Source organism: Eleutherodactylus coqui, chromosome 8, assembly GCF_035609145.1.
Source record: "Eleutherodactylus coqui strain aEleCoq1 chromosome 8, aEleCoq1.hap1, whole genome shotgun sequence".
In the NCBI taxonomy this organism is placed as follows: Eukaryota; Metazoa; Chordata; class Amphibia; order Anura; family Eleutherodactylidae; genus Eleutherodactylus; species Eleutherodactylus coqui.
This window is the reverse complement of record NC_089844.1, coordinates 197,412,081-197,427,200: the sequence shown is the minus strand read 5'-3', so window position 1 is coordinate 197,427,200 and position 15,120 is coordinate 197,412,081. Positions and strand designations below refer to the sequence as shown.

The 15,120-nt window shown below is 45.3% G+C and overlaps 1 protein-coding gene across 4 annotated transcripts in view; it reads left to right on the top strand.

Annotated features, from left to right (window-relative positions):
- PIKFYVE (phosphoinositide kinase, FYVE-type zinc finger containing) overlaps positions 1–15,120 on the top strand; it is a 201,609-nt gene that overhangs the window by 159,187 nt on the left and 27,302 nt on the right. For all 4 annotated transcript variants that reach the window (XM_066577221.1, XM_066577220.1, XM_066577223.1 and 1 more), the window contains 2 exons: positions 610–669; positions 9,829–10,005. In XM_066577221.1, coding sequence (XP_066433318.1) covers positions 610–669; positions 9,829–10,005 — 237 coding nt within the window. The remainder of the gene's footprint in view (positions 1–609; positions 670–9,828; positions 10,006–15,120) is intronic.

The following is a 15,120-nucleotide window of genomic DNA, read 5'->3' as shown; positions in this document are numbered from 1 at the left end:
GTATATCCAGTTTTTTGGAAGTACATTCGTGTATTTTTCGCCTTTTGGGCAGAGCTTGGTTGTCTCGCTCACAGTGGAACATGTTTGATAAAAGAGGTAGACTAGAAACCAATAACGAAGGGTTAACCATCCAATAATGGCACCATTAGTAACTCTGTCTTATGCGTACTATTGTAAACATCCCCTTCCAGGGATCTGTAGTGTGGTCACGTAGACCCCCTGTCAAAATAGCCAGACGGTCTGCTGACATCCCCTACATAATCCATGAGCCCTTGCAGCTCGGTGTGACGTCATTAGCTACATCACTGGCGGTGAGCTGTGCCGACGCATGTGCAGTTCACCGCCGGCGATGTAGCAGCTGATGTCATACTGAGCTGCAGAGGCTTGTGGATTCTGCAGGAGTCATCACATGACCGCGCGCCGATCATCTCCGGAATGGGGCATATTTTTAATAGAAAGCATATTCCAGAGGAGATGATGACTTAATTAGATTATTAACCCTTCATTACTGGTGTCTGACAACTCCTGTAACTAAGTGGAGAACAAGGAGCGAAGCCTGGTCTTATTTCTCTACCGTCTTGTAACTTGTATTCTATTTCTCTCTTTCAGATGACCCTGATGGTGGAGATAAGCAGAAGAAGCAGTCTGGGAACCCCCATGTGGAGCTGCGTGAGTATCAAGTCCCTGATGCGGCTTTATACACACTGAGCATGGATGTTGTAGTGTACAGTTATTAGTAGAGGCGACAGAAGGTGCAGATGGATCCCACCAGATGCCGGCTGTGTTACCAGCGCCCCTATTCTAGGACCCCGCAGCCAACTGTAAAGGGCTGTGAAGAAGCCCGGTAGTGTCCCGATTTGTGTCGGCTTTTATATTAGCTGAATTACCTTATTTTTGGATCTACAGGATGAGGATGGATGACCGCCTCCCATGAGATGCTGGGAGATGTAGCGTGCGCTGCCCTGTATTAAGGGGAAGACACTATCACTAGCTCTTCACAGGGACCTTTTCATCACTGCTCTGCAGGAGGGGGCCTCGGAAGTACTGCAGTGTATTATCATATCGAACATAAGGTCACAAATTTAAGTCCACTACAGGGACATAAAAAATAAAATAAAAACGTTACGAAAAAATACAGGTGAAAAAAAAGTCACCTTTTTTTTATTCTTTTTGAACTTGTTATCTGGTATCGTTGCTGTGTAACGACTCATACAATAATAAATTAAACACACTTCTTATCCTGCACGGTGCGCTCTAGTATGTTGGAACTAGCTGGACAGGTGGCTTTTTTTTCCCCCAGTCTACCTATTGTGTGGTCTGACCAGGGACTTGTAAAGAGGAAGAACAATGTTCTCATGCGCCCGTAGACTTCTTTCGATGCACCCCATGATCCTATTTGGCTTGGCAGCAGCTGCCTGACACTGGTTGCTCCAGTTAAGCTTACAGTTATGAAACCCCCAAGTCCTTCTCCATGTCGGTGTTCCCAGTGGTTTCCCATTTAGTGTGTAATGATGACATGTGTTTCCTCTGCCCATGTGCAGAACCTTACATTTATCAGTGTTACACCTCATCTGACACTTTTCTGCCCCAAATCATCCAGATCCGCAACCACATTGTTGTGTTAATATCTTTTACATAGTTTTGTTTCATCTGCAAATATTGATATTTTACTGCACAATCCTTCTACCAGGTCATTAATGTATTTAAAAGAATGGAGACCAAAACTGCCCCCCTGTGATACTCCACTAGTAACGGTGACTTCTCCAATACTGCCCCCTGTGATACTCCACTGGTAACCCCTCCAATACTGCCCCCTGTGATACTCCACTAGTAACCTCTCTAATACTGCCCCCTGTGATACTCCACTAGTAACCCCTCCAATACTGCCCCCTGTGATACTCCACTAGTAACCCCTCCAATACTGCCCCCTGTGATACTCCACTAGTAACCTCTCCAATACTGCCCCCTGTGATACTCCACTGGTAACCCCTCCAATACTGCCCCCTGTGATACTCCACTAGTAACGGTGACTTCTCCAATACTGCCCCCTGTGATACTCCACTGGTAACCCCTCCAATACTGCCCCCTGTGATACTCCACTAGTAACCTCTCCAATACTGCCCCCTGTGATACTCCACTGGTAACCCCTCCAATACTGCCCCCTGTGATACTCCACTAGTAACCTCTCTAATACTGCCCCCTGTGATACTCCACTAGTAACCCCTCCAATACTGCCCCCTGTGATACTCCACTAGTAACCCCTCCAATACTGCCCCCTGTGATACTCCACTAGTAACCTCTCCAATACTGCCCCCTGTGATACTCCACTGGTAACCCCTCCAATACTGCCCCCTGTGATACTCCACTAGTAACGGTGACTTCTCCAATACTGCCCCCTGTGATACTCCACTGGTAACCCCTCCAATACTGCCCCCTGTGATACTCCACTAGTAACCTCTCCAATACTGCCCCCTGTGATACTCCACTGGTAACCCCTCCAATACTGCCCCCTGTGATACTCCACTAGTAACCTCTCTAATACTGCCCCCTGTGATACTCCACTAGTAACCCCTCTAATACTGCGCATGTGATACTCCACTAGTAACGGTGACCCCTCTAATACTGCCCCCTGTGATACCCCACTAGTAATAGTAACCCCTCCAATACTGCCCCCTGTGCTACCCCACTAGTAATAGTGACCCCTCCAATACTGCCCCCTGTGCTACCCCACTAGTAATAGTGACCCCTCCAATACTGCCCCCTGTGCTACCCCACTAGTAATAGTAACCCCTCTAATACTGCCCCCTGTGCTACCCCACTAGTAAGTGACCCCTCCAATACTGCCCCCTGTGATACCCCACTAGTAATAGTAACCCCTCCAATACTGCCCCCTGTGCTACCCCACTAGTAATAGTGACCCCTCTAATACTGCCCCCTGTGCTACCCCACTAGTAATAGTAACCCCTCCAATACTGCCCCCTGTGCTACCCCACTAGTAATAGTAACCCCTCCAATACTGCCCCCTGTGCTACCCCACTAGTAATAGTGACCCCTCTAATACTGCCCCCTGTGCTACCCCACTAGTAATAGTAACCCCTCCAATACTGCCCCCTGTGCTACCCCACTAGTAATAGTGACCCCTCCAATACTGCCCCCTGTGGTATCCCACTAGTAACAGTGACCCAATCAGAGTTTGTACCATTTATAATCCCCTCTGCTTCTATCACTGACCAGTTACTTACCCCCTTACACACATTCTCACCCAGACCAAGCATTCTCATCTTATATACCAACCTTTAATGCGGCACAGTGTTAAACGCTTTGGAAAAGTCCAGATACACAAGATCCAGTGACTCTCCCCGGGCCAGTCTACAACTTACCTCCTCTTAGGAGCTGATCAGGTTGGTTTCACAGGAGCGATCTCTCATAATCCCATGCTGATACAGAGTTATACAGCTATTTTCCTAGAGGTCCTCCAGGATGGCATCTCTTAAGGCCCATTTAGACGAGTGTCGGGCAAACAATGCCCGATACTCGTCCCAGCACATACTTACTGTGGTGCTGCAGCACAGGAGCTTGTGTATCGCTGGCTCACAGCAGGGAGGCTGCAGGAGATTTCTTTCCTCGCTCCCCGCCCCTCTCATTGACATAACATACCAGCCGGTCAATACTGAATGCCTGTTGTTTACACTGAACGATCAGCACATCGTTCAACGCTATATGCAGCATAAACGATGGACGATGAGCTTATCGCTCATTGTTCAGTATAAATAGCAGCCATTCAGTGTTAAACGGCCGCTATGTTAACTTGGTGGAGCACTAGCTCCTGTGCAGCAGCCTGAGAGCGAGTATGTGGGCACGAGTGTCTGGCATTGTTTGCTCGACACTCGTCCCGTCTTAATGGGCCTTTAGGAACCCTTCAAGCATTTTACTCACCATAGAAGTAAGTCTTACTGGCCTGTAGTTTCCAGATATGCTTTTTGACCCCTTTTTGAATATTGGCACCACATTGGCTATGCGCCAATCCAGTGGAACAGACCCAGGCACTATAGAGTCCTTTTAATGTAAGAAACAATGGTCTATCACATTACTTAATTCCCTTAGAACCAGGGGTGTATATCATCCTGATTATAAATGGATCCTGGGAGAGATCTCTGTACTGACCCCTGATATATATGTACATAGTTATTAGAGCACCCCCTTGTTACAGTCCTGGGTATAATAGATGATGGGAGAGATCTCTGTACTGACCCCTGATATATATGTACATAGTTATTAGAGCGCCCCCTTGTTACAGTCCTGGGCATAATAGATGATGGGAGAGAGCTCTGTACTGACCCCTGACATATCTATACATAGTTATTAGAGCACCCCCTTGTTACAGTCCTGGGTATAATAGATGATGAGATAGATCTCTGTACTGACGACTGATATATCTATACATGGTTAATACAGCGCCCCCTTGTTACAGTCCTGGGTATAATAGATGATGGGAGAGATCTCTGTATTGACCCCTGATATATTATACATAGTTATTGGGTTGCTCTTTTTTTAAACTAACCCCAATTTTAATAGCCTCTCCGGGTATTGTAGTCCGCCCATTCCGTTTATTACTATAGTTGCCCCCTTTTGTACCCGCTCAAGCTCTGATATGTCCTTCTTGAGTACTGCTGCCCAGAACTGTCCACAATATTCCATGTGTGGTCTGACCAGTGACTAGTAAAGAGGAAGAACAATGTTCTCGTCATGCGCTAAAATGCCTTTTCTATTTATTTTACCTCCCGTAAAACTGCATTATAGTGATTAAAAGCCCCATGTACCCCAAAATGATACCACTTAAAAACTACAGCCCATTACACAGAAAACAAGACCCAACACAGCTCCCTCTATGGAAAAATAAAAAAAATTGTGCTGGGGTTTGGACCCGAAAATCTCCCAGGATCATTGGGTCCGACCCCCTGCGCAATGCAGGATCGCTAAACCCTCTCAGATAGATGTCTGTCCGGCATCTGAAGACTTCCATTTAACCACCTACCACCTCCTGTGGCAACCTGTTCCACTCATTGATCTCCCTCACTGTCATTTTTGGTATTGTCCTAATTGTATTTATCCACAGAATAAATGTATCATGTCATTTATTCTGCATGGATAACACTCAAAATATATTCCAGCGCACAACGGGAGAATGTGTTGCTTTTTTTAAATGGAGTGTACCCAAAAATTGTACCAAAAAAAAAAAACTGCATCTTCCGACACAACAAGCCTCATATGACTATGTTGACATAAAAATAAAAAAGTTATGGCTTTTGAAAAGTAGAGATGAACCCCCTCTCCCTTCCCTCCCTCTTCTTTAGAACCAAAATAGGCCACATCCCTAAGGGGTTAACATTATTTCTGATCGTTAACCCTTAAGTATCCTGTCTACAGGATTACATTGCTTCTCTCACTGGGAGTAGTGACACTGCAGCGGTCATGCAGTGTTATACAGGGGTAACATGAAGGGACCGTTTTCCTTTGTAGTAAGATTGGATGCTTCTCCCCTTATTGGAGGCAGCATTCAGGGTGATGGATGCAGGTTCCTCCGGGTTATCTACAATTTGGCCGCCTTGTAGGGAGATCTGACAATTCTGAAGTCACACTGCAGCTTTTTCTGCCATTTACAAGATGTAACTGAAGATTCTTGCTATACAGAATTGATCGGAGGCGTTTTAGATAAGCGCTATCTCCTGGGCTTTGCAGTTTATAAATAACTGAGATGATGTCCAATGTGGAAACCCGTCCTGTAAAGCTTCAGGCTCATCGCCAATTAGATCTCCTGCACAAGAATCAAGTAAGCCGCTTGTAGCTCTGAAGAGTTTTCAGCTCGTACGAATCGCCAACCTTCATTAATTACCAACATGACCGTCTCTGGAAGCCTGTAATCATAGATACCACTGAAAGCTATTTTTACCGCTGCTCGCCAGAGATGTGGGCTGCCCTACACTATTATATGAGTCATATGCACCGATGATGTGATTTCAGTGAGGGCCGTATATATGTGCAGTCATGATCTAATGACTGCAAATCAACTGCTATATTAAAAAAAATCATGCTCATTATAATGCCCTAACTATATATAAAAACCTTCACAATAATTGACAAATAGGCCAAGAGGTGCTTATGAATAGCAATGATTCGTTACGAAGAACTTATATTTGTCAGTGAATCAACAAAAAACAAATATGCTGATACTAGCTCACAGTTTGCATGGGCCCATAGAGATTCACATGCAGAAATGAATCAGCAGGAGGGCAGGCAGAACAGGACACTGGCATTCTAATGGTTACCTGCCTGTCTGTGGAATATCTGCCCCGATTAGGACAACCCCACTCAAAACAATAGCTGACCCCTGTTAAATGGCCAATAAGGCCTATTTAAGCCAGTAGAATTATATCCTTATCGCTCCAAACACTGTTTCCCTGCAGATAATAAAAAAGGTTCATCAGGGGATCAAAGTAACAAAGAGGTAGAGATGAAAGCATCACCACCAACACAATATTGACATCTAGATAACAGATGTATATGTGCAATAAAAATCTAATTTATAATTGTAACTAGAGATGAGCGAACGTGCTCGGCCACGCCCCTTTTTCGCCCGAATACCGCGAATTCCGAGTACTTCCGTACTCGGGCGAAAAAATTCGGGGGCCGCCGTGGCGGCACGGGGGGTAGCAGTGGGGAGTGGGGGGGAGAGGGAGAGAGAGAGAGGGCTCCCCCCTGTTCCCCGCTGCTCCCCCCCCCCGCACCGCCACGCCTCTCCCCGCCCCCCGAATCTTTTCACCCGAGTACTGAAGTACTCGAAAATGGCGGTACTCGGGTGCGTAAGTACTCGAAACGAGTACGTTCGCTCATCTCTAATTGTAACCAAATGGCTTTTTTCAGGAAACTCATCAAGGACGGCTGCTCTGCAGCACAGAAAGCTAATTATGGTTTGAAATTGGATGCAAACTATTCCTACTGGTGTCTCAACTTTTGTAGATTACATAGCATGGGGAGGTTTGAAGGTAATCCGTGTTGGAACAGGCTGCATTACAACAGCCTCTAGGGCAGGATTTGGAGAGTTTTGCTCTGCAGGACAGAACACACTATCGTAATGACAAGAAAAAGGCTATTAACCAAAGTAAACAGATAATTATAACCCTTAGGCCTCCCTCACACAGGGCGTTTTATACAGCGTTTAGGGCTGCCTTTTCAGCCCAGCGCTAAACGCTGTACAACACTCCCATTCATTTCACACAGGGCTGAAAACGCAGCGCCTTCCAACGCTGCGCTATGTCAGCGATGCATACATCTATGCTGACAGCCCACCACCAGGACTGTCATGCCGCTGCTTTTTTGTTTTTTTGCTTTGCTTTACATCTGACCCATTGTAGATTTAGATAGAGGGGATAATTTTATCTCCGTTGCAGGCAAAAAGCTTCTCTTAATCCTGAGCATTTTGAGGGATGTAAGAAACCTATCTTTAGCGGTATAGAAATCTTAGGAAATTCATCTCTAAAACAACCTTGATAGACGGCGTTAGCATACCGAAGGCTAAGCTCAAATTGTGGGCGATCCTGGAATCTACCCTAGGCATTATCCTATGGGAGAATACCAGGCTTTACTTTTCATTAAGGCTTTGGGATTGCTGATTCTACCCCAGGTTATGCACAATTGCTCTGAACAACGTAATTCCACAGTTGGGTACACAATACGAAACAGTACCCCACATATGATCATCCGTATTTACGGATCATAACCCTTTCTTTTCGACCATCAACTTCCCTTTATGAATAGTATACCTAAATCTATCAAAGCCCCTGAGGAGTCCACATAGTGGACGAAACGCGTCGGGCGACTGGGAAGATTGTTGCATGATATTATGCGACATTTTTTTCACTAACTTCATATTGGATTACGAGAATTACATCTATTTCTAGTGAAAAAACATTTAGTTTTCTAGCTAAGGGGAACCTCTCGTTGGAGTTTTTCTTTAAGCTACACAACTAAGGGATACCCTACTGAATATAGCTTGAGGCAAAGTATATTAAGATTCACGAACGGTACTGATCTTGAACTGTGATTGGTGGCACATTCACATATCCCCTATCGTCTATTGAAATTTTTGTTTGTTTGTATTTTTAGATAATTTAATAAAGGTTAATTTTTATTATCTCTAGATTTTGGGTCCTAGTGGTAAACAGTCCTAATTACTTTAGGACCTTTTTCTGCCTCTGTGAAGTAGAGGAAAAAAAGAAAGTAATACTCACCTAGCCGCTGCGGTCCGGGTCGCAGCCGCTGGTCTCTGCCGCTCATCCGGGCTTCTCCAACACTCCCAAGTCTATTGCCATAGGCCAGGTTTAAGAACCCCGCCTCCAGCAATAGAGTGCTGTGATTGGTTGTCGGCGCGCTCGATGCCCTCGAGGCTTGCCTGAAACAGTCAATGAAGGGCTGTGATTGAGCATCAAGCCAGCGCCGACAACCAATCACAGCACTCTATTGCTGGAGGCGGGGTTCTCAAACCTGGCCCACGGCAATAGACTTGGGAGTGCAGAGGAAGCCCGGATTAGCGGCAGACACCAGCAGCCACGACCCAGACTGCAGCGGCTAGGTGAGTATTACTTTTTTTTTCTTTTCAGCATCCTTGGCTGCGTTTTCAGCCGAGCTGAAAACACAGCTAAAACGCTGGCATAAAGTATGCCAGCGCTGCTGAAACCGGGTGGAATCTGCAGTAAACGCACCGTTGAAAAACGCTGTGTTTCTGCAAACGCCCTGTGTGAGGGAGGCCTTAGAGATGCAGGTCTGCCCTACTGAGAAAATGCCAAGAAAGCCAAGGTGGCCGTCAGCTTATTTTTTACTATATTTCCTATATCATCAAAAGGCACTTGAAACTGGAGGAAACTGACAGGAAGAGGTCTGGCAGACCAAAGGCCACTCCAATATCGGATACCAAGCTTTTGACGGTCAACCTTTTGCATGATTGGTGCCTCCTAGCACACAATCTTCACACGAGCGTAGGTGTTTTTACGCGTGCCTGCCGACACCATAAAAATACGTGAATGGGCGCGCAAATCTGCCGCATCCATTCAGACAGCCCAGCGCATATATGCCCAGCCCGCAATGCCATCGGGCAGGGGCAGACAGCTTAGCTCTGCTAAACTGCCTTCCCTCTTTCTGCCAGCTTTTGGCAGGGGAAGGGGGTGGGGCTGGAGCTAGTGTGCTAAGCCCTCACCCCCTCTCCATCCCTTGTCGGCTTCCAGCAATGATACGGGGCGGAAGCTTAGCAACTAGCTCCCACCCAGTCCTGCCCCCTCCCTTTGCAAACAGCCGGCAAGGGGCCCTCCCACCTCCTTTCTCCGGCAGCGGTCATTGGCTCCCATAGGAATCTATTGCAGCGGCTGTATTCTGGCCAGCAAAGATAGTTCCAGGACTATCTTTCCTGCGCAGCGTAAAAGCGCCCAGCCAAAATGCACTAGCTTGGCAGCAGATGGTAGCTTATATCAGCCGGCCATGGAAACCGGCAGTCCGTTAGTTGACTTATTTTTTAGTACTGTAGATATATAGTCAGCACCACAATAGTCTGTGGAGTTTGTGGGACTTACTGTACCTGCTGTTAGGAGTTCAGGGGAGCTCATACACCTATATTTAGCTAGTGGAAAGCTATCCGCATTTGAATGCATGAAGCGTTGGGTAGGGAGCGCATAAACTTATTGACAAATAGCCCCTGCTGCGCGCATGTGTCCACCGGGACGGTTCTCTCATTATTTCCTTAGTGTTGTGTGAATTGCTTCTTCTCTCTTTCTCTTACAGAGTTTTCAGATGCCAATGCGAAGTTTTACTGTCGTATTTATTACGCTGGAGAGTTTCACAGAATGCGCAAAGTAATTTTGGGAAGTAGTGAAGAGGATTTCATCCGCTCACTAGCACATTGTGTACCATGGCAAGCTCGAGGCGGAAAGTCCGGGGCCGCATTTTATGCAACAGAAGGTAGGATCTTAAAGGGGTTGTCCCGCGGCGAAATCAAAAACATTTTTTTTCTACATACCCCCACATTGTGCCCCGTTAAAAACAATCCCTTTGTTATTTAAAAAAAAACAAAACACTTACCTGCATCCCCGTTCGGGCAGTTTCTTCTTTTCATCTTTTAAAGATGGCCGCCGGTCCTTTCCCAAGGTGCACCGCGGTTTTTTCCCATGGTGCACCACGGGTCTTCTCCCATGGTGCACCGTGGATTATCTTCTCCTGTCTTGCGTTCCACTGCCGATTACAGCCACCTAATTGGCTGATCAGCACTACGTTACGGAGGCGGAGCTACGATGACTATGCGCAGACCAGCTATCCAGCGCGAGCACGCCGGAGCGGCCCCATTCCACAGAGCAGAAAACCGGACAGCGCAAGCGCGTCTAAAGAAGGCACAAGATACAGAAATTAGTCGGAGCCATGGAGACGGGGACGCCAGCAACGGAGTGGGTAAGTGTATAACTTCTGTATGGCTCATATTTAATGCACGATGTATAATACAAAGTGCATTAATATGGCCATACAGAAGTGTATAACTTGATTTCACAGGACAACCCCTTTAATCTATTAAAGTGCTTGTCCTTTGTAAATGACTTCTCCCGTACACACAGCGTAGGCCATAACTATCTGATCAGTGAAGGACCAACTGCTGGAATCTCCACCGATGACGAGAACGTACTAGCATTCTGCTATCCCCGCTAGTCCACTGAAATGAATGGCTCCGGTCATGTAATCCGCATTGCTATTGTGACCGCAGGTCCTGGACGTTCATTTGCTCAGAACACCCTACCCAGACACCACTACAGCGGTGAGTAGAGCGGGGCCGTCTTCACACTGGAGAGGGCAATATCAGGCTGTGATTCACGGCCCTATATCGCCCTCGCAATCCATGTGAAACTCCTGAATGTGAAAATGGCCTCATGTTTTTCATGTGAAAACAGCCTTGCATCACTGCGGTGAATCTCTTTACCCACACGGCGGCTGAAGGGATTCCCCCGCCGCTTCTGAAGGGATTCCCCACGGGGCTGAAGGAATCCCCTGGCATGGCTGTCACTGCAATGGCAGAGGATTGCGATGTTCCCGCATTGTCTTCAATGGGGCTGGCGATGCTGCTGCCAGCCCATTGAAAACAATGGGCGATATCGCAAAATTTTCACACCCTGTGGGTTTTATTTTCACGAAGCATTGCAGAAATGAAAACATCGGAAATGAGAATAAAACCATTGAAAATCATTGGTTTCATAATCATGCAATTTCACTCACTCCCGCATCGTTTCCTTAGGGCACCTTCACACTGGCAAGAAAATCACATGACTTTCTCACGATGCGAGAGTGAATGAAAACACATAATTATGAAACCAACGATTTTCAATGGTTTCATTCTCATTTGCAATGTATTCACGCCTGCAATGCTGCGTGAAAAAAATCGCAGCATGTCCTATCTTTTGATATCGTCCTTTGTTTTCAAGGGGCTGGCAGCAGCTGCACCAGCCCCACTGAAAGCAGTGGGAGAACTCTGTGATCCTCTGCCGTAGCTGTGATAGCTGCAGCCGGGATTCCCTTCAGCCATGCAGTGGGCCATCAATATAGGGGGTCACTATTACTACTGGGGCCACTCTTACTACACGGGGCAATTTTGCTGCAGAATTTACAGTAGTTGAAGCAGCAAAGTGGATGAGATTTTGAAAATCTAATCCATACGCTGTAGAAAAAATCTGCACGAAACCCATGCGGATATTGACATGAGGTGCGGGATTTAATGCCACAGAATGTTAATTTTAAATACCATGCATATCAATTGCCCAAATGGCCCTTTCCTTTTTATAACAATGATGGTAAAAATCCTGTTGTGCTAAGCCACGCCCTAACCCCTCCCTTGACCACATCCTCTGTCCCGCTTTGGGGCTCCACGATAAACATTTGCTTCAAAAAAGGGCTCCATGGCTGAAAACTTATACAATAACTTATACAATACATTATATGTCCCCAAAATGATACCAATAAAAACTACAGCTCACCACAATAAAAACAAACAAACCTCATAAGGCCATTGGAAGGAAAAAATAAAGTTATGGCTTTAGAAAAGTGGCGATGAAAATACCCCAAAAAATAATTTATTGCTCTTGAAAAGAAAGACAAAGACGAAATAATCAGATGGAAAGTAGAGGATCAAGAGACATCAATCACAACTAAAATGTTTCTACACAAATGCCCAGAGCATGGGAAACAAGGAGAATTGGAGCTCCTAACACAGGAAGAGAAATATGATGTCATAGGCATCACGGGAACTGGGTGGAATGATACACATGATTGGAATACAAGGCTTGAAGGATACAACTTATTTATAAGAAACAGACCAAAAAATGGGGAGGAGGTGTTGTGTTGTATGTTAGGAAAACATTCATCTCCACTGAGATTCAAGCTTCAGAGCTGGGAGTTCTGTAGAAACTGTTTGGGTAAGAATACAAAGAGAGAACAACAGAAAGGACCCCATTGTAGGCATTTACTATAGGCCACCTGGACAAGCAGAAGATATGGATGAACTCTTTCTACATCAGATGGCCAAGCTCTCAAAAAAGCACAACATAGTGATCATGGGAGATTTTACGTATCAGACATTTGTTGGGAATCTCTCTCAGGTAGCAGTAATGGATCCAACAAATTCTTATCCGCTATTGCTGACAACCTAATCTTTTAAGAAGTAGAAGAGAAAACAAGGGGATCTGCTATTTTGGACCTAAGTCTTGTCCATCATTTATGCAGCATAAACGATGGACGATGAGCTGAACGCTGATCGCGCAGTGTAAATAGCTGTTCAGTATTGAACGGCCACTATGTTAACTCAATGGAAAGGAGTGGGGGACCGCGAAGAGAGAAATCTCCTGCAGCCTCCCCGCCCCCTTGCTGGCCGCTCTGTAAGTGAGCCAGCCTCCCCCGCCTCCCTGCTGACTGCTCTGTGAGTGAGCCAGCGATACTAGTTTCCGTGCTACAGCGCAGGGACGAGTGTTGGGCATCGCTTGCCCGACAATCGTCCCATCTAAATGAGCCTTTACCAACACGGAGGAAATGGTTAAGGAAGTACAGGTGGCTGGGACCTAAGGAGGCAGTAATCATGTTATCCTTGAATTTTGGATAACAAGGGGCAGAAGTCCGCCTTTCTGAAATCCCACCTTGAGGTCTACTGAACTCGGAGGGTAGAAAGGATCTAATGTCTGAATGTTCTTAAGAGCAGAAATGTCCAAGAAGATTGGGAAATATTGCAAAATGAGATTCTCAAAGTACAATCTTTAACAATCCCTAAAAGAAGGAAGAATGGGAAGCATTTAAAGAAACCAGGATGGATGAACACAGAACTTGCACACATGTTAAAGAGGAAGAAAAATATGTAGATCAAATGGAAAGAGGGGGAAATATCTTAGGAATATAATGGGGTCTGCAGAAACTGTAGGGCAAGTGTCAGAGAAGCTAAAGCTAATAATGAATTGAGGCTTGCAAGAGAGTCCGAAAGCAATAAAAAAGGATTTTGGGATATTTCAAAATCAAAAGAAAAGTCAAAGATGCTATTGGATGCTTACAAGATTCAATTGGTGAATTGGTTAAAAATGATGTTGAGAAGGCTGAACTTCTGAATTCCTATTTTGTATCTGTTTACTCTGAGAAAGTAAATGTAACATCAGCTGATCTTCCCTGTGCTGTTGGGGAAATAAAAGAATGTAGACTATCTAAAAGCAGAGAGACGGTGAGGTAACACTTAGCTAAATTACATGAATTCTAGTCTCCAGGTTGAGATGAATTACATCCTAGGGTACTAAAGGATGCAGCAGATGTAATTGCTGAACCACTCGCCATAATCTGTGGAAATTCCTTGAGAACATGAGAAATTCCAGAAGATTGGAGAAGGGCAAATGTTGTCTTTATCTTTAAAAAACGTAAGAAGGTGGACCCAGGAAACTACAGGCCTGTGATTCTGACTTTTATACCGGGAAAGATCTATGAACAATTTATTAAACAGCATGTATGCAAGTGCTTGGATGAGAATGTAGTGATTAACCAGAGCCAGCATGGGTTTGTAACAAAGTAGTCATGCCAGAATAATCTAATTTCCTTCTATGACAGAATCACGGACTGGGTTGATCAGGAAAAAGCAGTAGATACTAGTATCTCTGTCAAATGCTTTACTAAAAGACAAAAGTATCTCATACCATACTTATAGAAAAATTGACCACGTATGGGATTGACAAGGAGACTGTTGTAGATACACAACTGGCTGACTTATTGTCCAAAAGAGTTCATAAATAACTACACATCCAAGTGGAAGAATGTATCAAGTGGGGTACCACAAGGCTCTGTCCTGGGCCCAGTGTTCAACATTTTTATAAATTATCTAGATGAGGTGATTGAGGAAACTGGTCAAGTTTGCAGATGACAGCCATCCCTCCTAGCTTTGTAACACTGGAGGAGAGAGAGGATTCAAAAAGATCTAGAAAAGCTTGCACAGTGGGCAGCGACTAACAGAATGGTATTTAACAGGGAGAAATGCAAAGTCCTACATCTGGGCAAGAAAAATTTAAAAAAGCACATACAGAATGGGAGGAATTGAGCTAAGCAGCAGCTCATGTGAAAAAGACTTGGGTCTACTAATAGATCATAGACTGAACATGAGTCATCAATGTGATGCCGCAGCCAAAAAGACAAGCACAGTTCTGGGATGTATTAAGAGAAGCAGAAAGTCTAGAGCATGTGAGATCATTATCCCCCTCTACTCTTCCTTAGTCAGACCTCATCTGGAATACTGTGTCCAGTTCTGGGCATCCCACTTTAAAAAAGACATAGACAAACTGGAGCAAGTTCAGAGAAGAGATACCAAGATGGTGAGTGGTCTGCAAGCCATGTCTTGTGAGGGACGACTAAAGGAGCTGGGAATGTTTTTAGCTTGGAAGAAAGACCGTCTACAAATAGCTGAAGGGCTGTCACACTGCACAAGGAAAGACTAGAAGCAATGGGATGAAACTGAAAGGGAGGAGACACAGATTAGATATTAGACAGTGAGGGGGATCAATGAGTGGAATAGGTTACCACGAG